General features: G+C 51.5%; 10 protein-coding genes across 10 annotated transcripts; 8 read left to right on the top strand and 2 right to left on the bottom strand.

Moving 5' to 3' along the window:
- Window positions 1-306: 306 nt before the first annotated feature.
- MVES1_002933 (uncharacterized protein) lies at window positions 307-1,746 on the top strand (the record flags this gene model as incomplete). Its single annotated transcript, XM_056207752.1, has 2 exons — window positions 307-1,248; window positions 1,285-1,746. The coding sequence occupies 2 exons, from the start codon at window positions 307-309 to the stop codon at window positions 1,744-1,746; spliced, it is 1,404 nt and encodes a 467-aa protein (XP_056063727.1).
- A 440-nt stretch (window positions 1,747-2,186) lies between these two features.
- Window positions 2,187-3,950, top strand: MVES1_002932 (uncharacterized protein; the record flags this gene model as incomplete). The annotated part of the gene is made up of 1 exon (XM_056207751.1): window positions 2,187-3,950. One exon carries the CDS (start codon window positions 2,187-2,189, stop codon window positions 3,948-3,950), a length of 1,764 nt encoding a protein of 587 aa, XP_056063726.1.
- Window positions 3,951-4,375: 425 nt separating this feature from the next.
- MVES1_002931 (uncharacterized protein) lies at window positions 4,376-6,007 on the top strand (the record flags this gene model as incomplete). The annotated part of the gene is made up of 1 exon (XM_056207750.1): window positions 4,376-6,007. The coding sequence occupies one exon, from the start codon at window positions 4,376-4,378 to the stop codon at window positions 6,005-6,007; it is 1,632 nt and encodes a 543-aa protein (XP_056063725.1).
- Window positions 6,008-6,331: 324 nt separating this feature from the next.
- Window positions 6,332-8,080, top strand: MVES1_002930 (uncharacterized protein; the record flags this gene model as incomplete). Its single annotated transcript, XM_056207749.1, is given in 2 exon segments — window positions 6,332-6,873; window positions 6,889-8,080. The coding sequence occupies 2 exon segments, from the start codon at window positions 6,332-6,334 to the stop codon at window positions 8,078-8,080; spliced, it is 1,734 nt and encodes a 577-aa protein (XP_056063724.1).
- A 123-nt stretch (window positions 8,081-8,203) lies between these two features.
- dna2 (DNA helicase) lies at window positions 8,204-11,900 on the top strand (the record flags this gene model as incomplete). Its single annotated transcript, XM_056207748.1, has 2 exons — window positions 8,204-8,443; window positions 8,472-11,900. 2 exons carry the CDS (start codon window positions 8,204-8,206, stop codon window positions 11,898-11,900), a joined length of 3,669 nt encoding a protein of 1,222 aa, XP_056063723.1.
- Window positions 11,901-11,913: 13 nt separating this feature from the next.
- On the bottom strand, window positions 11,914-12,741 carry MVES1_002928 (uncharacterized protein; the record flags this gene model as incomplete). The annotated part of the gene is made up of 1 exon (XM_056207747.1): window positions 11,914-12,741. The coding sequence occupies one exon, from the start codon at window positions 12,739-12,741 to the stop codon at window positions 11,914-11,916; it is 828 nt and encodes a 275-aa protein (XP_056063722.1).
- A 70-nt stretch (window positions 12,742-12,811) lies between these two features.
- Window positions 12,812-18,485, top strand: MVES1_002927 (uncharacterized protein; the record flags this gene model as incomplete). Its single annotated transcript, XM_056207746.1, has 5 exons — window positions 12,812-17,655; window positions 17,777-17,984; window positions 18,034-18,144; window positions 18,176-18,258; window positions 18,287-18,485. The coding sequence occupies 5 exons, from the start codon at window positions 12,812-12,814 to the stop codon at window positions 18,483-18,485; spliced, it is 5,445 nt and encodes a 1,814-aa protein (XP_056063721.1).
- Window positions 18,486-18,684: 199 nt separating this feature from the next.
- On the bottom strand, window positions 18,685-20,289 carry MVES1_002926 (uncharacterized protein; the record flags this gene model as incomplete). The annotated part of the gene is made up of 1 exon (XM_056207745.1): window positions 18,685-20,289. One exon carries the CDS (start codon window positions 20,287-20,289, stop codon window positions 18,685-18,687), a length of 1,605 nt encoding a protein of 534 aa, XP_056063720.1.
- A 707-nt stretch (window positions 20,290-20,996) lies between these two features.
- NTF2 (Nuclear transport factor 2) lies at window positions 20,997-21,503 on the top strand (the record flags this gene model as incomplete). The annotated part of the gene is made up of 5 exons (XM_056207744.1): window positions 20,997-21,017; window positions 21,056-21,115; window positions 21,151-21,222; window positions 21,260-21,453; window positions 21,488-21,503. 5 exons carry the CDS (start codon window positions 20,997-20,999, stop codon window positions 21,501-21,503), a joined length of 363 nt encoding a protein of 120 aa, XP_056063719.1.
- A 180-nt stretch (window positions 21,504-21,683) lies between these two features.
- On the top strand, window positions 21,684-22,022 carry FKBP1 (peptidylprolyl isomerase; the record flags this gene model as incomplete). Its single annotated transcript, XM_056207743.1, has 1 exon — window positions 21,684-22,022. The coding sequence occupies one exon, from the start codon at window positions 21,684-21,686 to the stop codon at window positions 22,020-22,022; it is 339 nt and encodes a 112-aa protein (XP_056063718.1).
- Window positions 22,023-23,142: the final 1,120 nt, after the last annotated feature.

Below are 23,142 nucleotides of genomic sequence, written 5' to 3'. Positions count from 1 at the left end.
TTCAAACCTGCGCAAAGCGTTGAAACTTGCAGCACGAGTTCCATCAAATGTGCCGAGTCAGAGAAACTGGAGAAAACTAGCACGCCAACAAGTGCTGATAAGAAAGTTTTTAACTCCGATGAAGAACTAGGACAGCCAAGAGATGATGTTGAGGAAAAGGGGCTGCATCGAAAACTGCAAAGCAGGCACATCAGCTTCATTGCTCTGGGTGGCGGTATTGGCACTGGTCTTTTTATCGGATCAGGGTCGACTCTCGCTTCCGGTGGGCCTGCAAGTCTGCTTATTGACTATAGCTTGGTGGGATTAATGATCCTTACTACTCTCGCAGCACTTGGCGAACTGGCATCCACATTTCCCGTTCCTGGCGCATTTGCCGAATACAGTGGCCGATTCCTGGATCCTGCCTGGGGCTTCACTATCGGATACAACTATCTTATGCAATGGCTTGCGACATTACCACTCGAGTTCACAGCTGCTGCGATCGTTATCCGATTTTGGGACGAAGACGGCTCTGTGCCCCGAGGCGTTTGGATTGCCATCTTTTTTCTTGCAGTCAGCGCGATTCATATTATCGGGTTGCGCGGGTATGCCGAAGTTGAATTCTCAGCTACAACTATGAAGATGATCACGATCATTGGTTTCATCATCTGTGCCATCGTGATTGATTGTGGTGGTACCCCCAGCGGCCAATACTTGGGAGCAAGAGGATGGCACGATGGACCTGCATTCCTTAACAAATTCAAGGGTTTTTGCAGTGTGTTGACCACCGCTGCATTTGCATTCACCGGCACTGAGCTGGTCGGTTTGGCTGCTGCGGAAACTCCTGCGCCGCATAAGCATATCCCTCGGGCATGCAAACTCGTCATCTGGCGGGTCATCGTTTTCTACTTCCTCTCTCTTTTTATGATCACATTGATTATCTTACCTTCAGATCCTCGTTTACATGGAACAAGCAACTATGACCCTAACACGTCGCCGTTTGTGCTTGTGATTGAGATCGGTGCGATTAAGGTTCTGCCGCACATAGTTAATGCTGTGATTATGCTGTCTGCGGTGTCGGTTTCAAACTCTTCTGTGTTTGCTGGCAGCCGCACTCTGCATGCACTTGCTGTGCAAGGACATGCTCCCAAGTTTCTGCGCTATGTTGATCGCACTGGCCGCCCTTTGCACGCCGTGATTGTATCGCTACTCTTTGGGTTACTTGGTTTCCTGATCTACTCTTCTGACGACAATGGTGGCGAAGTTTTTGTACGTTGATTGTCTGTGGTTTACTAACATATATAGAGCTGGCTCCTCGGTATTTCGGGTCTATCGGTGATCTTCACTTGGGGATCTATTTGTGCTGCTCATATTCGATTCCGTGCTGCGTGGGCGAAACAAGGATACTCTGTATCTCAGCTCCAATGGCGATCACCGTTTGGCGTATACGGCTCATGGGGAGGTCTGGTGTTCAATATTCTGCTCGTGTGTGCGCAATTCTACCTCTCTGTATTCCCAATTAACGAAGCCGAGAAGACGGGCGGTGACCGTGTGTACAGCTTCTTTTTGGGCTTTATTTCTGCTATTCTCATCTTGGTTTTCTACATTGCGTGCAAGGTAATCAAGCGCACAAAAATTGTGTCTTTGGAAGACATTGACCTTCTTAAAGGCAGAAGTACTCTGCGTTGCATGGAGCAGCAGGAAATGGAAGAAGCGGACACAGCAGAGATGCCTCTATGGAAAAAGATTTTGAACATCTTTTTCTGAAAGCGCTTTAAATGATTCCCATATACCTTTCGTGCTAACAAAATATAAATGAAATGTAAAGTGAACGTGCTTCAAAATAGTTCTTGGGCGGAGATTGAGAGCAGGGCATGGAGCTAGCCGCCCGGAGCATAATTAAAAAAAGAGGCAAACAATATTTTTTTTTGGCTATGAGCATACATATTACCGTAAGGGCCGTGAGACGTTCGCCACACGGATGACCTTGGCACGGTCAAGTCAAGCCTCTAAAAACCATGTCTTACGTAGGGTCGCCTGACATCACGAGATCAAGCGATAAGAGGTGAACACAGATAAGCCCCCAGAAGCAATAATTTTGCCCGCGGAAATTTCACAAATACCAGCGCCGTAAAGAAGAAAAAGACCGCTAGGAGATAGACTGCACCTCAAAAACTACAGCTAGAACGCGTGGCCCCATACAGACCATGGGTTTCTTAAAATCTTGGCTGGATGGCTTCAAGCCAGCCGTGAATGTGGCTTATGGTACCGAACCGTCTTATGCCGACACGGATGGTATTTCTACTTATGAAAAAGCGTCTGTTCTCGGAAGAGATGAGTTTGCAAACACCGCTGTTGCTGTAAAAACCGAAAATAACGGTGTTGCATTTGTGCCAGAAAAGACAGCATTGAAAAGAAACCTGGCTGGCAGGCATATTCAGTTCATTGCACTGGGTGGAAGTATAGGAACAGGTCTCTTTATTGGCTCAGGAAGTGCCTACGCCGAGGGCGGTCCTGGCTCGCTCATGATTGCATTCCTTGTCATCGCAGTAATGCTTGTTACTACCGTCTTTGCATTGGGTGAGCTGGCAGCTGTTTTGCCTGTATCCGGTGCATTTTCTACATATTCAACCCGCTTTGTCGATCCATCATGGGGCGTTGCAATGGGTTGGAATTACTGGCTCCAATGGCTGGTGGCGCTACCACTTGAACTAACCGCCGCGACAATAATTATCCAATTCTGGGACAGTGAAGAAGTTGTACCTAAAGGCGTTTGGATTGCTATTGGACTGCTAATTATCATTGCCATCAATCTTTTTGGTGTGCGTGGATATGGTGAATTTGAATTCATTGCGTCATTACTCAAGGTCATTGGGTGCATTGGGTTCATCATTTGTGCCATTGTTATTGATTGTGGTGGCACACCGGGCACACCTGGTTCGGAGGGATATCTTGGAGCGCGTGGATGGCATGTCCCTGGATACGGTGCATTTGTGAATGGGTTCAAGGGTTTTTGCAGTATTTTTATTACTGCAGCTTTTGCGTTCTCTGGCACCGAGCTTGTGGGTCTCGCTGCTGCCGAGACGTCTAACCCAAGGAAACAATTGCCGAAAGCTGCGAAGCAAGTACTTTTCAGGGTTCTAATCTTTTACATTCTTTCGTTGTTTATGATTACGCTGATTGTTCCCCCCAATATGCAGGAGCTCAATGGCTCAGGCGACGGAAATGATCCTCGTGCTTCGCCATTTGTGATTGCTATTCAGATCGGCGGAATCAAAGCCCTTCCGCAAATCTTCAATGCCGTCATCTTAATTTCTGCGCTCTCTGTCGCAAACGCGTCAGTGTATGGTGCTAGTCGTACTCTTTTGGCCTTGGCTGAACAAGGCGGAGCACCCCCCATTTTCAAGTACGTTGACAGAGAAGGAAGGCCGCTTCCCGCCGTCATTGTTTCGCTTCTTTTTGGCTTGTTGGGATTTTTAATTTACTATGCGTCACAATCTACCGTCTTTGACTGGCTGTTGGCCATTTCTGGCCTTTCTTCAATTTTCGCTTGGGCATCTACTTGCCTAGCCCATATTCGGTTTCGCAAGGCATGGAAGTTGGAAGGCAACCCCCTGTCGCTCTTGCCTTGGGCATCTCCCTTGGGTGAATTGGGTTCCTGGGTCGGTCTGTCTCTTAATATTATTGTCGTATGTGCAGCATTTTACGAGGCCGCATTTCCAATTGGCGAAAGCGAAATGAATGCGTCCGACCGAGCCAATGCATTCTTCCAAAGCATGATCTCGCTTCCAATTGTCCTTGTCTTCTTTTTATTGCACAAGCTTATTTCGCGCAGTCGCTACGTCCGTTTGAACGAGATCGATATTCACACTGGCCGCCGTGATCCTGTATCTTTGGAAGTATTGGAAGAAGAACGTGCGGAAGAACGCGCAAAACCACTGTTTTGGAAAATATTTGACGCTATCTTCTGAACAGCATGTATGTTGTTTATTTTGTGACATTGCTGCCCGTGCATTATGATGGACGTTTATACCTACTATTATACCCTTACTTGTGTCGGTTTATTCGCTGTAACCGCTGAAGGACAAAACAGAAAGCGCGCCACGTTCGATGCTAAACAAAATATTCTGTTAATGTTTATTTTGCGTGCAGATGGACCAAACATTGTACCATGCGCATAAATTTATTGAATAAGTCGTTTATAGAGTGCTCTGTGAAGTAAGTAGCGAACATCTATGACAATCACCCCTTCTGACTGCGTCTGTAACATCGGCTTAGGCAAAAAGCTTTCACAATTTTGCGTCAATGCCACGTGTGCAAATGTATCTTCATTTACAGACTGTTTCCTTTCCATTAAAGCATAGCGGCCAAGTATTTACGACTCCATTTGGCTGACATGCTAAATGTGCAAGATGAGAAGATATCTTTAACAGAACAAAGTTCTGAAAACGAGCTAACAGATATTGATCCTATTGTTAAAGGGTCTCAGAGGAAGCTCCATGCACGCCATCTCCGCTTTCTTGCATTGGGCGGCAGCATTGGAACGGGCCTGTTTATTGCTACGGGTAATATCCTTTCTACTGGTGGCCCAGGCTCTGTGATGATTAATCTAGTGATTCTCTCTTTCATGATTGTAACTGTTCTTTTTGCGATAGGTGAGTTTGCTGCTCTGTATCCGCTCCCTGGGCTCTATACCAGCTGTATCAGCCGGTTTCTCGACCCATCTCTAGGCTTTGCTATCGGACTTGATTATACGCTTACCTGGCTTATTATTTTGCCTGTTGAATTGACGGCGGTAACAATCGTCATTGGATACTGGGATACGGAAGAGGTTGTACCAAAAGGAGTGTGGATTGTAATCGTCATGCTATTCGTGTTTGGCATCAACGTGATTGGAGTTCAAGCATACGGAGAATTTGAGGTTTTTGCAACGTCGATTAAGATGATCAGCATCATTGGCTTTATTATTTTCTCGATCATCGTGACCTGCGGAGGTCCCCCTGTAAACCATTACTACGGGGCTCAATACTGGCATGATCCCGGCGCGTTTAACAACGGCTTCAAAGGGTTTTGCAGTGTGTTTGTGTTTGGAGCTTTTTCTTTCGGAGGCTCTGAACTCATAGGTATCACTGCTGCTGAGGCCGCTCATCCACGGAAACAATTGCCAAGAGCATGCAAGATGGTCATCTATCGCGTTTTGATCTTTTTTATTCTAGCTTTATTTATGGTCACATTGACCGTGCCTTATGATGACGAGGCACTGTTGGGGTCCAGCAATAATCCCCGTGCATCTGCATTTGTCCTTGCGATCAAACGAACCGGTGAACATACTTTGGCAAGCGTATTCAACGGTGCCATTTTAATATCGGTGATCTCCGTCGCGAACTCGGCCGTGTACGCGTCTAGTCGGCTCATGGTTGGCATGAGTCAACAGAAATTGATCCCGAAATTCATGGGCTACATGGATTCGAAAGGACGCCCTTGGCCAGCAATGCTACTTTCTTTCATGTTTGGATGCTTGGCGTTCTTGGTATACTCCACATCGGAAAGCGAAGTTTTTTCTTGGTTGGTTGGTATCTCCGGTCTTGCAACCATCTTTGTATGGGGCATTGTAAGCTTGGCGCACGTCCGCTTCCGTCTCGCTTGGAAGGCACAAAATTTAACGGCAGCAGATTTGCCATGGGCTTCCCCACTTGGCATATATGGCTCCATCTTTTCATTTGTGATTAACTTTTTGCTTGTCGCAGGCAATCTTTATTATGCGGCTTTCCCCATTGGCGAAGGAGCGCCAGAGGAGACTCCACAAAAACGCGCTCACGACTTTTTTGAAAGCATGATTTCGTTCGTCGTGGTGCTCTTCACTTTCATTCTGCATAAGCTTATCACGCGCGCCCCATTTGTGCGATTCAGCGAAATTGACCTGATGTCTCAACGGAGAGACCCCGTGTCGAGCGAACAGCTGCAAGCTGAAAAAAAAGAATTTGCGGCACTGCCACTATGGAAACGAATTACACATACCCTATTTTAGCTATATTCGTAATTCGAAACCAATCTTCACCATTGGTATCAAAACTTGGTACTATACCGTTCACTATCCCTTTCCGTCGCGCAAACCTTTGTAATTGCTGCTTTGTAACAACTTGGCGCTTATCCACCCAAGAGCTGATATGTCAAACGCGCACAACGGCTTCTCTCCGCAATGATTATCCAATCAAATTATGCAACATGTGGTTTAAGTTGATTAGACTGTTTAATTTGGGGTTATCGCCTAGCTTGGCGATAATGAAGTAATTCTGCTGCGCAATGCTATCAAACGCATTAAAAGGGGGCCGTACGAAACCGTAGTATCTTAATGGGCATACTCCAACAATGGCGAGATGGCTTTAAGCCCGCTGAAACAGGGTATGGCAAAGACGTAAATTACACGGGTGATTTCGTGGGCCCACTCGGCGAGAAGCCAGACATACTTGGTGATGACGAGTACGCAAACACGACCTCTGTGGTCCAAGCGGATGATGGACACGTCGAGTATGTGCCTCAAAGGTCACCTTTGAAGCGCAGGCTTGAAGGACGGCATATCCAGTTTATTGCACTAGGGGGTGGTATTGGAACTGGTCTATTCATCGGATCAGGCCATACGCTCAACACGGGCGGCCCCGCCTTTCTGGTAGTGGACTTTATCATTGTCAGTGTTATGCTTATCTGCATGGTTTTTGCCCTTGGTGAACTTGCAGCAGTACTTCCTGTCTCGGGTGCTTTCTCGACCTACGCATCGCGATTTGTGGACCATTCGTGGGGTTTTGCCGTCGGATGGATTTATTACCTGCAATGGCTTGTCATTGCGCCACTTGAATTTACCGCATCTGTTATCATCATCGAATATTGGGATACCCGGTAAGTGGTTCCAAGAGGAATTTGGATCATGATATTCATATTGGTACTCACTGCCATCAATTTCTTTGGTGTACGAGGCTACGCCGAATTCGAGTTTTGTGCAACGTTCCTCAAAGTGATTACGGTCATTATTCTCATTATTGTGCTTATTGTTATTGATTGCGGTGGTTCGCCTAGTGGTAATTACCTAGGTGCGCATACTTGGCACGATCCCGGACCCATCAATAATGGATTCAAGGGTTTCTGCAGTGTTTTCACGACAGCTGCCTTTGCTTTTGCGGGAACGGAGCTGGTTGGTCTCGCTGCTGCCGAGACCAAGGAGCCGCGTAAAGTGTTGCCGAAAGCTGCAACACAAATTGTGTTCCGTATTGTTGTCTTTTACGTCTTGTCGCTTTTCCTGGTTTCCTTGGTGGTGCCGTACGATGATCCTGCACTTACTGGTGGTTCGAGCAGCTATGATCCCAGGCAATCACCGTTTGTCGTTGCGGTCAACATTGGTGGACTGAAGAACTTGGCCCATTTTGTGAACGCCATCATTATTGTCTCTACGCTGTCTGTCGCCAACTCTGCCATCTATGCTGGAAGCAGAACACTCCAAGCACTTGCAGAGCACGGCCATGCACCTAAGGTGTTCAAGTACGTGGACCGCGAAGGCCGGCCGTTGTACGCAGTTATTCTTTCGCTCGCTTTTGGTGCACTTGCATTCGTCATGTACGCTGGGACGGACACGGAAGAAACGGTTTTCGCATGGCTGCTCGGTATCTCTGGTTTGTCGAACATTTTTTCGTGGGCCTCGATTTGCCTTTGTCATATACGTTTTCGCGCTGCTTGGCGCAAACAGGGTTATACTCTCCGACAGCTTCCATGGAAATCTCCGCTTGGTGTGTACGGCTCCATTGTGGGTCTCGTTATTAATATCCTGGTGATTGCTGCCAATGTGTACGTCTCGGCATTTCCACCTGGTGAAGGCACAATGACGCCGCACGACCGAGCGTTCAACTTCTTTGAAAATTCGTTGTCTTTGCCTGTCATTATTGTTTTCTACGTCGTGCATAAGATCATCTACCGCAGTCCGTTTGCGCGCACCGAAAACATGGACATCCACACCGGCCGACGCGAAGAAGTGGATGAGGAACTGTTGGAGCAAGAACGTGCTGAAGCGCGTGCTCGTCCTCTTGCGAAAAAGATATTCGGATTCGTCTTTTAGGTACTGTAATGACCATGTACATGCATTAATTAACTACATCGTGTAGCACGCCATGAGATTAGTCAGCAGCGCCCAGTTGCGCGCTCGTTGCCACAGAGCAACACGACGCGTCGATGGCAAGCGATGTCGAGTGTGCCTGCTCAGTCAACGAGAGACGAGGACGTATTTCTAGATGATCTTCTCTCTTCTTTGACTAAAGGAGCGCCGCAGAAACAGTGCGTCCCGCTGCAAGACAGGACCAATGTTGCCGAGTGTGTTCCTGCGGCTGCATCGCAATGGATGCCTCAAAAGGCTGCTGTGCCAGTGGCGCTGCCTAAGCTAGATGCAGCACGCGGCTCTTCCACTGAGCATGTCAGTAAGCAGGTGCGCATCCTTTTGCTTCTAACAACAGACACCCGATGCGCGACTTTGCAGAAACGTCCAATCCCGCCATTTCTCTCGCGCAACCGTGACACGTGTATACCAACGCCCCTATGCGATAACTGAAGGCAACCGCGTAGTGCGTGGCGAGGAGACTGTACTTGAACTGGATGTTGCGTATGGCGCATTCATGGAAAAGACTGCGCCGGCAATGGCTAGCTCCTCGCTTTATTTCCAGTCGCAGCTTGCGTCGGAGCCTGTAAAAAGTGTCGCACTCTTACGCGACGAATGGCTGCAAACACATGTGATACAAGGAGATACCATCCATCTGTGCGGCACATGGAAGTTGCTCCCATACGAGCCGCCAAGCACCGCAAAACCAGCGTCCGCGGAAGAGAAAACAGAAGAAGATGCGTTGTGGGACGACTTGGACGATGGGGTTTTTAAGACGATGCTTGCGCAGGAAATCCAGTATCCCACCATGGTTTTGGCATCGTTTGGCGCCACGAAGATGAGCGAAAACGAAAATTTGCTGGTCTTGCATCCAGACATTACCATTTCCTCGTCTCGGCTCGCGAATGCTGCCTCGTGTTTACGACGTCCCTTAGTTCAAGAACGCATCAAGTCGCCTACAGATACATCGTATCCCGCCATATTTGGTAATATTGTCCATGGCGTCCTGCAAGCATGTCTCTTACGCACTACCTGTAACCCATCCTGGACCAAGCTGGGCGACTTTTCAGAAGCATTCATCCAAGACACCATGGAAAAAGAGCTACTGGCCAACTACCCACTGCTTTCCATTGTCGGCAAAGAAATCGTCCAAGTGCGCGAAGCATTGCATGCGACTATTCCCTCGCTCGTCTCTTTCGGCAAGACGTACATGGCGAGCCGCTCTTTCGATACCAAGCAAGCAGCCTGTGTGGATGACCCAAACGTACAAGCGCCTGTGCGTGTACGTATTGTGCGTGTACTGGGAGCAGAAGACGACGTCGTGTCCCCCATGTTTGGATTAAAAGGGCGCATCGATGCGTGTGCACAGGTTCTTTTATGGGAACACGATTCCCCAAACCCCTCTCTGTGCGTTATGCCCATTGAGATCAAGACAGGTCGTACTATGGCTAACGTTGAACATATTGCCCAGACAAGCTTGTATACCCTCCTTGTTGCCGACCGCTACGGCGCACCTGTGCCCTCAGGGCTGCTTTTCTACGCCCAGTCGTGCACGCTACGCCGCGTTCATCCCGCTTTCCGCGAGTTGCGCAGCTTGATTCTGATGCGCAACGAAATGGCAAGCTACCGTATGCGGCTTCCTTCCGTACACATTGGTGAAGAATCGCAGAGCGACGACGAATTTGACTCTGAGTTTGCTCCGCTGCACGATCCAACGCTTCCGCCCACGCTCGACGATGCGTATCGCTGTGGGCATTGTTACTCTCGCGATGCATGTATGCTTTATCGTACGGCGGTAGAAAATGTTGTGGATACAAACTCACCGATCGCATCCTTGTACAAAGAACAAACGCAAGAGCTCGACAATGTCGACAAGGCATTCTTTCGCGACTGGGATGCGCTTTTAGCTCACGAGGAAAAGGGGCTTTCACGGTACCAAAAAGAGCTGTGGACAATGACGGCCGCTGCCCGAGAGCGTCTTGGCCGCTGTATCCGAGGCTTGCAGCTCACACTCGACGACTCGGAGCGGTGCCATTTTGTACTCTGCAGGCATGAAACGGACCGCAGCCCTTCATCTACGTTTGCTACTGATGATGTAGTGCTCCTTTCTACCGACACTCCGCATGCGTCGTTTGTGGGACGCGGCCGAGTCGCCATGGTAAATGCACACTCGATCGAATTGCGCATGGAAAACAACTGGAAGGAAGCTTTGCAGCATGCAAAAGAGCTTTACGACACGAGTGCTTTTTCTTACCGCGTAGACCAGGATCATCTCATGTCGATGATGGGGACGCCGCGGTACAACATCGCCTGTCTCTTTTATCCTAACATGCCGCTGAATGTGCAGCGGCTGCGGCGACGTGTAGTGCACCTTGACGCCCCCCAAGCGAAAGTATCGCTCGACGTGCTTGTGGAGGCGCTGGTCGAGCGCCACACGACGCACTTGAATCGCGACCAAAAAGCCGCCATTCGCAAGGCGCTGCTTGCAAGAGACTATGCATTGATCCTTGGGATGCCAGGCACCGGAAAATCAACCACCATTGCAGCCTTGATCAAGATTTTGGCTGCTGCAGGACAGCGCGTTTTCCTGTGCAGCTATACGCACTCTGCCGTCGACACCATTTTGACCAAGCTTGTCGAAGAAAATGTGGATATTTTGCGCATAGGTCCGACGCATCGCATCCATCCTCGCGTCCAGCAATTCAGCTTTGCCGAACGCCGAGGCCTTGATCCACGCCCAGAAGCATATGAAATCACGATCCAGCAGGCCAGCGTTGTGGCCGCGACGGCGCTCGCCATCAACGACCCCATCTTTGCGCGGCAGACATTCGACGTATGCATTGTGGATGAGGCAAGCCAAATTACAGTCCCGACATGCCTTGGTCCGCTGCGTTTTGCCGAGCGGTTTGTCATGATTGGCGACCACTTGCAGCTTGCGCCGCTGGTCAAAGACACGGTGGCTGCCCAAGGCGGAATGCAAACTAGCCTCTTCCAGCGCCTTTGCATCGCACATCCGTCCAGCATTGCGGAACTGCACGAGCAGTATCGTATGAATACGCACATTATGCATTTTAGCAACGCGTTGGTATACAACGGGCGACTGCGCGCTGGGAACGAGGCCGTGGCGCAATCGACGTTGATGTTTGCAAAGGACAAGGTGTGCGTCCAGCCTGCCTGGCTGCAGCCGATTTTAGCCCCCGACGTACGCGTCGCATTCTTGGATACGGACAAAATCCCAGCGAGAGAATCGCGCACGGAGGCGCAGGTAGAAAATGTGGAAGAGGCACGCGTGCTCGGCGACTTGTGCAACGCATTGCTTACATGCGGCGCACGCGCAGAGCATATCGGCGTCTTGACGCCCTACCGACAGCAGATGCGTTTGCTGCGCGCTAAATGTTACGGCGCAGAAGTCCTGACGGTAGACCAGTCTCAAGGAAGGGACTGGCGCGTCGTCTTGGTCTCGTTTGTCCGCTCGAATGACATGCATGCAGCCGGAGAGCTGCTGCGCGATATGCGGCGCCTAAACGTGCTGCTTACCAGACCCAAAAGCAAGCTCATCATGGTCGGCAGTCGCACTACATTGCAAGGGCGCGTCGAGGACCGAGAAAAGCCCATGCCGCGTCTCCTGGCCATGCTGCAGGAATGTGCCGCAATATTCAGCATTCCCGCGTCCAGTGTGCCAAACCCGACGCGCATCTCGCCGAGCAAACAGCGCCATGTTAAAGTAGCACGCATCACACAGACCAAACGGCCTGTGCTGCAGGAAGTGCTGGAGGAGCAAGAGTAGAGGATAGGGTATACTACAAGGATATATGGTGCATCGCCTCCCTGATCGACGCGCTCTTGGCGCGCAATAGTCTTGTCTGTCTGCGCCGCCGCTCGATTTGCTCGTCGAGTACATGCTCGAGCGTCGCGCTGTTTTGAATGGGGCGCAGTTGGTTCAGGATAAATTGGAAATTGATCACAGACATTTCCATGTGCTTCAGGCGGTCCTTGATGCGCGTAGACGTCGTCCAGACTCCGAACGCACCATTCCCGTTTGCCTCGCTCGCTGTAGCATTGGCTAGCGGTGTTTCATCTGTAGTCGCTGCAGTTGACGGCGCGCCACTTGCCTCCGTGGTCGCCTGCGGCACCCACACATCGTACGGCTGGATCGGACGCAGCAAATCAGAAGTGAGCATAAAGTAGGTATGCAGTAGCGTGCGCAATAGTTTTTGTAGCGCCTCGTTCCGGTCCTGCAGCGGCTGGGGAAACATGCGCGGTATGCCGAGCTGCTCCAGTGATGGTGCGACGTCGGGAATCGGCCACCGCTGCCCAAACAGCTGATACCCCCCGTCTTCTTCAATCCACTGGACATTTGGAGGCGTAAGTTCGTGCAAGTCAACCGTAGGCAGCGCAATATCGCCGTGCTCGCGCACCACCGCGGACAACAGCGCATCTTGTTTCGACTTGCGCGCTTCGTGTGGCATGGCAAACCACGCGTCTTTTTCTCCGGCTTTCTCAAGCTCGGCATCAAATATCCGGCTCCATAACACATTCGCTTCTGTGAAGGCATGCCATACAATGGGAGGGGGGGGGAAGACGGACGTGGTCCCCACCGACTCCGCTGCGCCGTCCTCGTCGGGCATGGCCAACGAGCGCGCGTTGAAGGCACGTGATTTTTCGTTTGTCGGCGTGCGCACGCAGCTTGTTCCGACCATGCTGCCCGACCGAGGCTTTACGCTGGCGCACCAAAAGGTCGCGCTAGAGCTTGCTTTTCGTGGTGTGGCTGCTGGGTATACGGAGCTTACCATTAACCCCACATCTGCGGCGCTGCGGCACATTTACCTCAATGCGCGCCGTGCAAAAATAGCGCGCGTCGATTGCAACGGCCACCAAGCTTCGTTTGAATACTTGGACACGCTTGCGTCGCATGCTATGACAGATGTACATGCGTATCCACACGTAAAGCGTGCGATATACTCGTCTATGAGCCAGATGGCGCAAGGAGAGCTGTGCATTCAGCTTCCCGACGCCGTGCGCCCAGAAGTGCTTCACGGCGAGCAGGGCGGCGAAGAGGGGTTTGCGCCGATCGTCGTCCATATTGACTACATGGTGGACGATGTGCACGAAGCGATGCAAACCGTGCTTCCGACTAACGATGCGCCTTATCGCGTGCCCCACATGTATACGCGTCCCACTGGGCCGGACAGTGCGCGGTGTTGGGTTCCTTGTGTAGATACGCTCTGGGATCGGTGTACTTGGGAGCTCGAATTTGTCGTGCCGCGACGCATCGATACGACAGATGATGCGCTGCGCACCGCAGCGCTTGATCCAGACGAGGAAGAGGAGGAAGAGGCGCGTGGGACGCAAGTCTACGTCATCTGCTCGGGCGAACTTACCGAGCACGCCGTACACCCTCACAACCCCGAAAAGTCTATCTTTTACTATACGCAGGCAGTCGCGACCTCTGTGCAGCACATTGCATTTTGCGCGGGGCCGTTTGTCCTGGAACGCATTTCGCCCAAGAACACAGATGCGGACACATGCGAAGTGCTCGCATTTTGTTTGCCGGAGCATGAGCATGAGCTGCGCAATACAGTTGGCTTCACATGGCAAGCCATCGAGTACATATCGAGCGAGTACGGCTCGTTTCCGTTCAACTCGTTCAAGATGGTGTTTGTGGACAATACGCTGGTCGATTGCAATACGGCCTCGACGCTGGCCGTGTGCTCCAGTGATTTGCTGCATCCTGCTTCGGTGATCGATCAAGCATTTGAGAACCGCCATATTTTGAGCAATGCCGTCGCGTTCCAGTGGGTGGGGATCAACATTATTCAAAAGACGTGGGCAGATACATGGCTAATTCATGGCCTTAGCCAGCACCTCGCCTCCATGTTCCTCCGGCGCTTGCTTGGGAATAATGATTACCGCTTTCGCATGAAGAAAGACTGCGATCGTCTGTGTGCATGGGACATTGGGATGCCGCCGCTGTACCAGGTGGGGCGAGACGAGCCGCCGGACGAGCAGCTGCTTCCATTTTTCAATTTAAAGGCACCGCTCGTGCTCTACCTCTTGGACAGACGCCTGTGTAAAATGGGCGCTTCTTTGGGTCTCGGACGTGTTATCCCAAAAGTGTTCCTTCAAGCAATCACAGGGGAAATGAGCAACATTGCGCTGGGCACGCACGGATTCTTGCGCACTTGCAAAAAGGTGAGCGGCGCCGATCTGCGCCTCTTTGTTGACCAATGGATCAATGGCAGCGGATGCCCCAGGTTCATCTGCACTGCCACCTTCAACCGCAAGAAGCTCTTGATAGAAATGCATGTGCGGCAGGAATCGCCCGCGTACATCTATGCGCAGCAGTCACCCGAAAACGCGCTTCTGTCTAACCCAGTGCCGCTGTGGGAAGGGCAAATGACTGTGCGGATTCACGAGGCGGATGGCACGCCGTACGAACACGTGTTAGATATCAAGAACGAGCACCAGCGCTACGACGTGCCTTTCAATACAAAGTACAAACGTGTGCGCCGCAATACCAAACGTTTTCAAGCGCGCCAAGCGGCGGCAGCAGCAGCAGCAGCAGGCGACGAAGACGCTGCAGAGGCCATCGGCATGATCGACCTGGGCTTTGGACTGGGCATGTGGGAAGACGAGGAAGAGCGCAAACGGTGGAAGGTCGCAGACTGGACCGAGGAGGACGAGGCAATCATGGCCACCGCACCGTACGAATGGATCCGGCTGGACGCCGATTTTGAATGGATGGCACAAATCCAATTCGAGCAGCCAGACTACATGTGGGTTTCGCAACTTCAGCGCGATCGCGATGTAGTTGCACAGCTCACTGCCGTCACTGCACTCAGCCAAATGCCGAGCTTGATTACAAGCAGTATGCTTACGCGTACCGTGCTGGTGACCAAATACTTTTATCGGATTCGTGCCGAAGCTGCACTCGGTCTTGCAAACTGTGCCCTTCCGCACTTGGAGCTCCTAGGCCTCTTCCACCTTTTGATGCTCTTCCGCACAAGCTACTGCTTTGATTTGCCGTATGGGCCGGGCAACACTGCGCTTGATGCACCGTGCATTCCAAAGCCCAACGATTACAGCGACAAGGCGGATTACTTTGTGCGCCGCGCATTGATCCATGCCATCGCGCGTGTTCGCGACCAGCACGGAAAGGTGCTTCCAATTGTACAGCGCTTCTTGATCAACCTGTTGAAATACAACGACAACTCCACGAACAAGTTTGTGGACGACTATTATGTCGCGAGCATTATTAATGCGCTGGCAAGTGCACTGATTCCTGCTGACATCGGTACGCTTTCTGTGCGCACGCCAGGCGTAGACGATGTGTACAGCGCCGAAGAATTGGCATTGCGCGAGAAAGCAGTGCAGGAGGTAGAGCGTCTCCAAGAGCTTGACAGACTCGTTCCTTCTTTCCACAATGTCGTCTCGCTCGCGAGCATGGATTTCCAGCTTGCGCTTACGTTCGCAAACCTGCGTCCGATTAATTTGAACCTCTTTATGGAATATACCCGCGAGGGCAACTTTACCCCTGTGCGCATTGGCGCATTCAACGCCTTGCTGTTGCTACATGGCCTGCAGCACAAGGTTCTTGCGCGTTACTACTTTTCCGTGCTTACCTCCGATGAAAACGACAGGGTCAAGTTACACATCGCGCGCGGTCTCTGCGACGCACTCGCTGTGGCGATCAGTACGGGAGAGTTAGGCTACTCAAAGCAGCGCACAGAGCCTCTGGATGCGCTGCAGGAAGGCGAGAACGAAACACCAATGGATATCGTGGGAAAGCAGGATATACTGCGCGCCGAAGAAGACGCATTTTACGACAGCATGATCCGTTTCTTGCGCCGCGAGATCGGGCGCTCTGCGTCTGTGCGGGAAGGATTTCTAGCGGCGTTTAGCACTGCACGCGACCAGCCGCTAGTGCGAAGCGCCTTGTTGCACCTTGCAGAGCTCTTGTTCAAGCCAGCAGAAGAGTCTCGCTTGCCTGTTGAGCGAACAGCGCCCCAAGCAGCCGACGAAGTAAGTGGGCCAGCAGCTGTCGAGCATACGGGAGCAATGCGCATCAAATTGATGATCAAAAATGCACCGCAGGCACCGGCGCCGCCCAAGAATAATGGCAAGGCGCAAGCACTCCGTGTCGTGCTTCCCAAAGCGCCTAAACCAAAAAAGGTCAACCCTGGCTTGGCGCTCGGCATGACGTCGTCCGATTTGACTGCGTGCAGGAATTGCATCAACAAATTGCTGGATAACCCTCACTGCGACCCATTTATTAGACCCGTCGATCCTGTGCGGGACGAAGCGCCAGATTACTTTGAGGTTATCAAGGAGCCGATGGACCTTAGCTCCGTCTCAAACAAACTCGAGTCGGGCCAGTACAAGGACCGCTTTGCGTTTAAGGACGATGTGGAGCTTATTTTCAAGAACGCGAAAACGTATACGCCAGACCCGAAAGCTTGGATTCACTACGAAGCCTCGCGCTCAGAAAGCACCTTTCGCCGTACATGGAATCGGATTACGAAAACACTTGAGCTGGCTGCAGCGCGTGCGGCTGTGCGACAGGCCGAGCAGGATGCGGATGCCAAGACAATGGACGAAGCCGAAGACGCTGCTGACGATTCGCCAGACGAAGAAGCTGCGCCGAAACGCGTGCTGAAAATAAAGGGCGGTGCGAAAGCAGAAGCATCGGCGGATGCGACCAAACGACGCACCATCAAGCTAAGCATTGGCGGAAAGCGAGCCACCGAGTCGCAAGACATGCAAGAAACAGAGGTCAAGCGCCCCAAGGCCGACACGGCAAAAACATTGACATCGCCTGCCGCGGCGGCAGAGGCAGAGTCGGTTGCCACAGATGTGCCGCTTGCAGGCGAGATGGATGTGCCGCTGCAAATGAAAAAGGTGCGCGCTGTGTTACAGGCCATCAAAAAGACCAAGGAAGCGGCTATTTTCTTGCGTCCCATCGACCCCGTCTTGGACGGTGCGCCGACGTACTACGACGAAATAAAACACCCCATGGATCTCGGTACCATGGAGCGCAAGCTGAATGAGGGTGCTTACAATGTCATGGGTGACTTTGCTGCGGATATGCGGTGTATGCTTGCCAACTGCCGCCAGTTCAATCCCCCAGGCACGATTCCCGCACAGATGGAAGCGGCGGTGGCACGCATTTGGCGTCGCGAATGGAGTCGCGCAATGGTACGCAAACTGGATCACAAAGACAAGCGCGCATTCCAGGCGATGATCAGTCGCTTGAAACAGCAGCCTAGCAGTGCGTTGTTCCTCTATGCAGTCGACCCTGTCGCCCTCGGCATTCCGCACTACTTTGACGTGGTGCCCAAGGAAAACGCGCGTGATTTGACGCTCATTGGCGAGAAATTGCGCGCGGACAAGTACGAAAGCATTGATGCTCTTGACGCGGATATCCGACTTATGCTTACGAATGCGTACACCTTCAACGCACACGATGCTCGTGTTGTTGAAGTGATTCAAGCGTTTGAACGCGTGTACAACAGTGAAATTCATAGCTTGCAGCGGTCGGGCTTGTATCTGTATCAATAGTGCCAAAAAAACGCTATTGCACTTTCGTCTCCACATACGCCCTTCTCTTGTCATGGTGCGTTTTCCTGTGTTATTTTTGGTTCTCGCGCTGTGGCTGTGGGGCAGCGCGGGTGCAGAAGTGCCGGAACTAGAGGTGGCGGTGACGTACCCGGACAGCCCTTCTTCGTTGGTGAGCAACGGTATGCTAAACAGGGTTGTGTTCTCGGTTGTAGAGGTCAACGAAGCTGGCCGAAACGCGGTCATCGAATCTATTACGGGCGCATTCCTTAACCCGTCCAAGAAGGATGGCCATAAGAGCCGTGTTTTGCGCAACGTACGTCGTGCCGTGCTGCTAATCACAGATGACTACGGCTCGCGTGCAGCGACTTTCGTTGGCCAACCAGGGTGAGCCGATGCAAATTCCCTATGATTTCTACTCGGAAGTGAAGCCAGAAGAGGTCGAAATCGAGTTTCGGTTTAACTTGGAGGATGCGGTATGTTTGAAAAACATGCTCACATCTATAGGATGCCAAGAAGCACAATGTCCTTGTGCACCAGGGTATGGTCACGGTAGTTGAGCCAAAGCACTCGCTGCTCGACATTGAACTGTATGTCTGTTTGCAAAGCTTACAACAGCCTCCTCGTTTTTATTCTCATTGCCTCTGTGGTGGGTGGCATCATTTATCTTATTTATCCCTCTGTGATTGTACCGCTCCTCAAGCGTAACAATTACCTCCCTCGCAAAGACTTTAGGCCGAAACCTGTAGCCAGGTCTTCCGGTGCTGATAACATTGAGGAATGGCTGCCACAGAAGCAGAACAAGAAAAAGAAATAGCTCGACGCGAATATGCAAAACAAATGCAATTACATTGTTAAAACGATCACACTAAAATTTTATCTACGAGAAAAAAGAAAAAGCGCCGCTCAGTCCGTGGTGTGTGCATCCTGTAAGTTAGAAAGTGCGCAAAAAAAATGTATTGTCCGGTAAGTGAAATGCACCGAAACTGAGGGCTATTGTCTTTAAAATCCAGGCATCAGCTCAGATTGCCAAGGGCAACCTTATTCGTTTGGGTGTTAGTCGCAAAGTACACATTCTTCAAAAATGGTGCGCCAAGGAGCCAGTCTCCTTTACCACTGTTACCTGCAGACACTGCACTGACGCAAGTGCCTTTCATATTGTTGCCGTTTACCGAGAATAGCAAATCCTTTGAGTTCATCGTGTATGAATTACCTCCGAACGTAAACGACAGCTTTACGTTTGTAGTACATGGTAATGTGTAGCCCCCTTGCCCGTCAGATTTCGCGCCTTTGATCGCATTATGAATAGCATCGGCCTGATCCGGCGGTGCGACAATAAGCGACGTGCCCGTGTCCAGGGTAGCGGAACCAGAAGCGCCAATGTCTTTGTTTCCAACTTTGACACCGCCAAGTTCAATCTTCCAGTACCCATTACCTTGGTTGCTGTACTCGTTCAGCGAGCCAGACACTTGCGAGCTATCCACCGCACCGAACGTGATTTGGCCCTTGTTGTCGCCATCCGCAACACGACCAAGACGGTAACCAACAACCGGCTGATCTACTTGCTTCTGGTTGTAAAGCGCTTGGATTGGAGTGTCATCACCCGTTGTGCTCAAACTTTTTCCACCCAGACCCAAGAGACCGTCGAAAGGCACGTTGGAACCCCCAAAATCGCCACTCTCCTTGGATGCAACGCCAAAGTTGAAGTGGCTCAATTTCATCCCTGCAATAGACATCGAGTCGCTCGCTTCCGAGATTGTGACAGTGCCAGTACCGTACGAAATCTTGTACTGTTTGCTCTTCGTATGGAGCGAGCTAGACGTAGACTTACCTAACTTGTTCCTGTTGCCTCCACCACAGTTCGAGCAGTCGTCGCCAGTGATCCACGTATCAGAGGACCCCGAGTCGATCAACATCTTGAACTGTTTGTTGTTGGAACCGACATTCACATTCATAAAGTAGCCCACGTCATTCGCCTCGATGCTCAAACCCACAGAATGATCTGCAGAGACGGACGGCGCATCGGTGACCGAGTGCTCCTTGGCTGCATTGAATGCAGCTTTGGAATAACCGCTGCTGCTTCGCGCCTCTAGCTTGGAACTTTGGTTACCTTTGCGGCGGACGAAATTGATCATTTTGCCCGACTTTGCAGCCAGATAAGCACCAAGCGATGCTTCGTGATGCTCGGCCTCCTCTTGGAATTGAGCATCACGACGCTGGAGAGGAACCCAGTTGTCTTCGATCCATAAGCGGCGCTTTTGCAGCGCCGAGTGCAGCTCTTCGTCGGTAGGTACCTCGGTGCCTGTAATGTGAGCGAGACGGCGTCGGGCCTTGTTGATGTGCTGTTGCAAGTGCATAAAGGCATTACCTCCCGATTCAATACTTTCGTCCGGTCCGCGGGCTACGAGCGGAAGCTCCAAGCCAGTCGAAGGCGATAAGAAAGTATCAAACGAGTGTGAACCAGCATCAGACACGGTCAGATTCGAGGGTGAATCAGAAGACAGCGGCGCGGCAGACACAAGGGAACCACCCTCCAAGTGAATGAGCTGCTCGACAAGAGCAGGTACAGCGATCAGGAGCGCTACCAAGCGGAAAACAAATTTAGCTCGCAGCGAAAGCATTCTTCACGGTAAAAAAGACAAAAGCAATAAGATTGAGGGGTGTATCTGTAGTCAGTATGGAGTACTTACTCTGATTTTGTTCGTTTGAGAAGGAACAAACGTGGCAACTATCGCGTTTTGCCGTTGTCTGTGCAATCTGTTGCCTTTGTTCGAAGTAGCCTTTTTGTACGAGAACAGCGACGTCAATTAACGGATAGCGTCTACTGTCGTACGTGAAGGTTACGAAAGAATCGCGAATGCGTCGCGCGATATTTAAGTATAGGAATACAGTGCGGCTGTGCGCTGCCCAACCATGCCGCGGATCGCCACGCCCAATTTTTCCAAAAGCCTGTCAAGATGGACCATTTGTCGAATTGTATGCACTAATAATATTTGAAACATCTATCTGCAGTAGAACGCTTCGTCCACGCAGTCTTTGGGCTCGTATCGGGCAGTGGAGAAAATCGTTCAACATCCAATAAATTGACCAAGCCCAAGTCCGCAAATTAGTGGCGGTCAAAGCCGTGGTGCTTGTAGCACAATGTGTCGTCTGACTACACAGCCTACAGCAGACATTGCGCCGAGCTGCGCCGCACAAAGAAACGCCCGTGCGCGCAAGAAGCTGGCACTGTGTGTTGGTCTGCCTCCACAGCGTCGGCCGAGCGAACACGTGTGCGCTCATAGGGCGCGATTCTACCATCGCTCCTTTCCCTGTAAGACATATCGCGATGGAACAAATCGCCCAGCAGGTACGTATAATTTGTATCAGACAGTTAATAGTCTCCAGTTTACCGACTACTATTACTCGACCTTTGACGCCGATCGCTCTCAACTGGGGGCGCTTTATGTACGTGCTTTTATCAAGGAATGATCTGACCGCAGCGTCCCCATTCGATGTTGACCTTTGAAGGCGCACAGACGCAGGGTGCACAGGCAATTGTTGAGAAACTTGTGGTATGTTGTACAATATAAACGAAACTGACACGGACAGGGCCTCCCGTTCCAAAAGGTTCAGCACAAGGTCGACACGCGGGACGCACAGCCCACCGGTGATGGTCAAAGTCTCGTTGTGCTCGTAACTGGAATGCTGCTCGTTGACGATGGGCAGAACCCTCTCAAATTCAGCCAGTCTTTCACGTTGATGCCTGAGAATGGCTCTTTTTATGTCTTTAACGACATTTTTCGGTACGTCCAAAGATACGCGCACAACTAACTTTAGTCTGAACTACGGTTAATGCACGTCGCTTTTTGACCATGCCTATAGTCTTGTACTGTGTACGCGACGCGCATCTCTCGGGCTTTTACCGGTACCAATGTAGCGGGATTACATAATCTGACACGTCACGTCGCTCCCCGCGGCGCGTATTTATAAGAGTCGCGCACAAGCCAAGACCCCAAATTACACTCTCTGCAAAATGGGCGTTGAAGTGCAAACGATTACCCCTGGAGATGGCAAGAACTTTCCCAAGTCCGGCGACACCGTCGACATTCATTACGTGGGCACTCTCCAGAATGGCGACAAGTTCGACTCGTCTCGTGACCGTGGACAGCCTTTCAGCACCGCTATTGGTGTTGGCCGTGTGATCCGTGGCTGGGACGAGGGCGTCCCCCAGCTGTCCCTCGGACAGAAAGCTAACCTGGTGTGCTCCCCTGACTATGCGTACGGTCCCCGTGGCTTTCCCCCAGTCATCCCCCCTAATTCGACCCTTAACTTTGAGGTCGAGCTCCTTGGCATCAACGGCAAAGGCCAGTAACTACGAGCGCAATTATCTTTTCTGTAGGCCAATTCATTCTTAAAGCATATGATTATCGACGTGCCGCAATTGAGCGGCGAGAAGCGGAAGTGAGCATCTCGGGCGCGGCAGAGGCACGACCCGGCCGCGACCCTCGTTTCGCCTTATTACGTGCTTGTTGAGCGCGACGTTCCAGACAGGCATCACAGTACCACGTCCCTTGCGGGGGTTTCGACAATCCTACACAGCCCAGATGGAACCATTCACGGTCACATTCGTCGTCGTCGCACCCGATCATGTCTCCATAGCTCACATTGTTACAGAAACAATAGCGCTGGTCGTCGGCATCCTCGCGACCAGACCCTACTGTACCCGTCTTCGCAGAGCGACTCCCGCGAGCACTGCCGCGAACAGAAGATGTGTCTGCGGTTACACTCCTATTCATCGCTTGCGGCGCGTCGTATAAACCACGGTCGTGCTTTTCCGCAGGATAACCACGCGACCAGCCATTGCGCATATCGTCGACATCGCCGCGACCACGTCCACGATTCGAACGGCCACCGCGACTATGTCCGTTTGCCTCACCGTGGCTCTCTGCCATGTCGTCGCTACCGTACCCGTCTCCCCATGCGTTGCGACCCCGGAACGTTTCGCCTCGGCGCTTTGACGCGCCATTGCCATTCTGCGCAGCAGATACATTGCGGTGCGAGCGTTCGTGTGCGTCAGCATCATGTGCTGAGCGTCCCTTGCCAGCTGCCTGCGGCGGCATCGTCTTGCGCTTTTTTGTATTCCGTGGCCCATCGTGAAGATCTCGTTCACGGTCGCGTGTCATGCTGCTGGATGCAGTGGGTTGCGGGACAGAGCCTGGCATCGGTATGATCTCTTCGTGCGAGGCATACATGTTCTGGTCGCAGTGCCGCTTAAAGTGCGGATGACAGTCTCGTGTGTACATGCGTAGTTGCGGTATTGTGGTAAAGGAGCGAAGAATCGAGTCCATATACTCCATATGTGATGCAATCTGTGCTTCATTAGTCTTTCTTTCGGCGCAACGTACCATTTCGGCAGTGTTGACGGCAACGCGGATTTTGTCTTCGCCGCCCATCTTGTACGCGCGGGCCTCATCTGCAACTTCCTTCAATGC

This window comes from Malassezia vespertilionis, chromosome 6 (assembly GCF_029542925.1).
Source record: "Malassezia vespertilionis chromosome 6, complete sequence".
In the NCBI taxonomy this organism is placed as follows: domain Eukaryota; kingdom Fungi; phylum Basidiomycota; class Malasseziomycetes; order Malasseziales; family Malasseziaceae; genus Malassezia; species Malassezia vespertilionis.
This window is presented reverse-complemented; position numbering and strand designations above follow the sequence as displayed.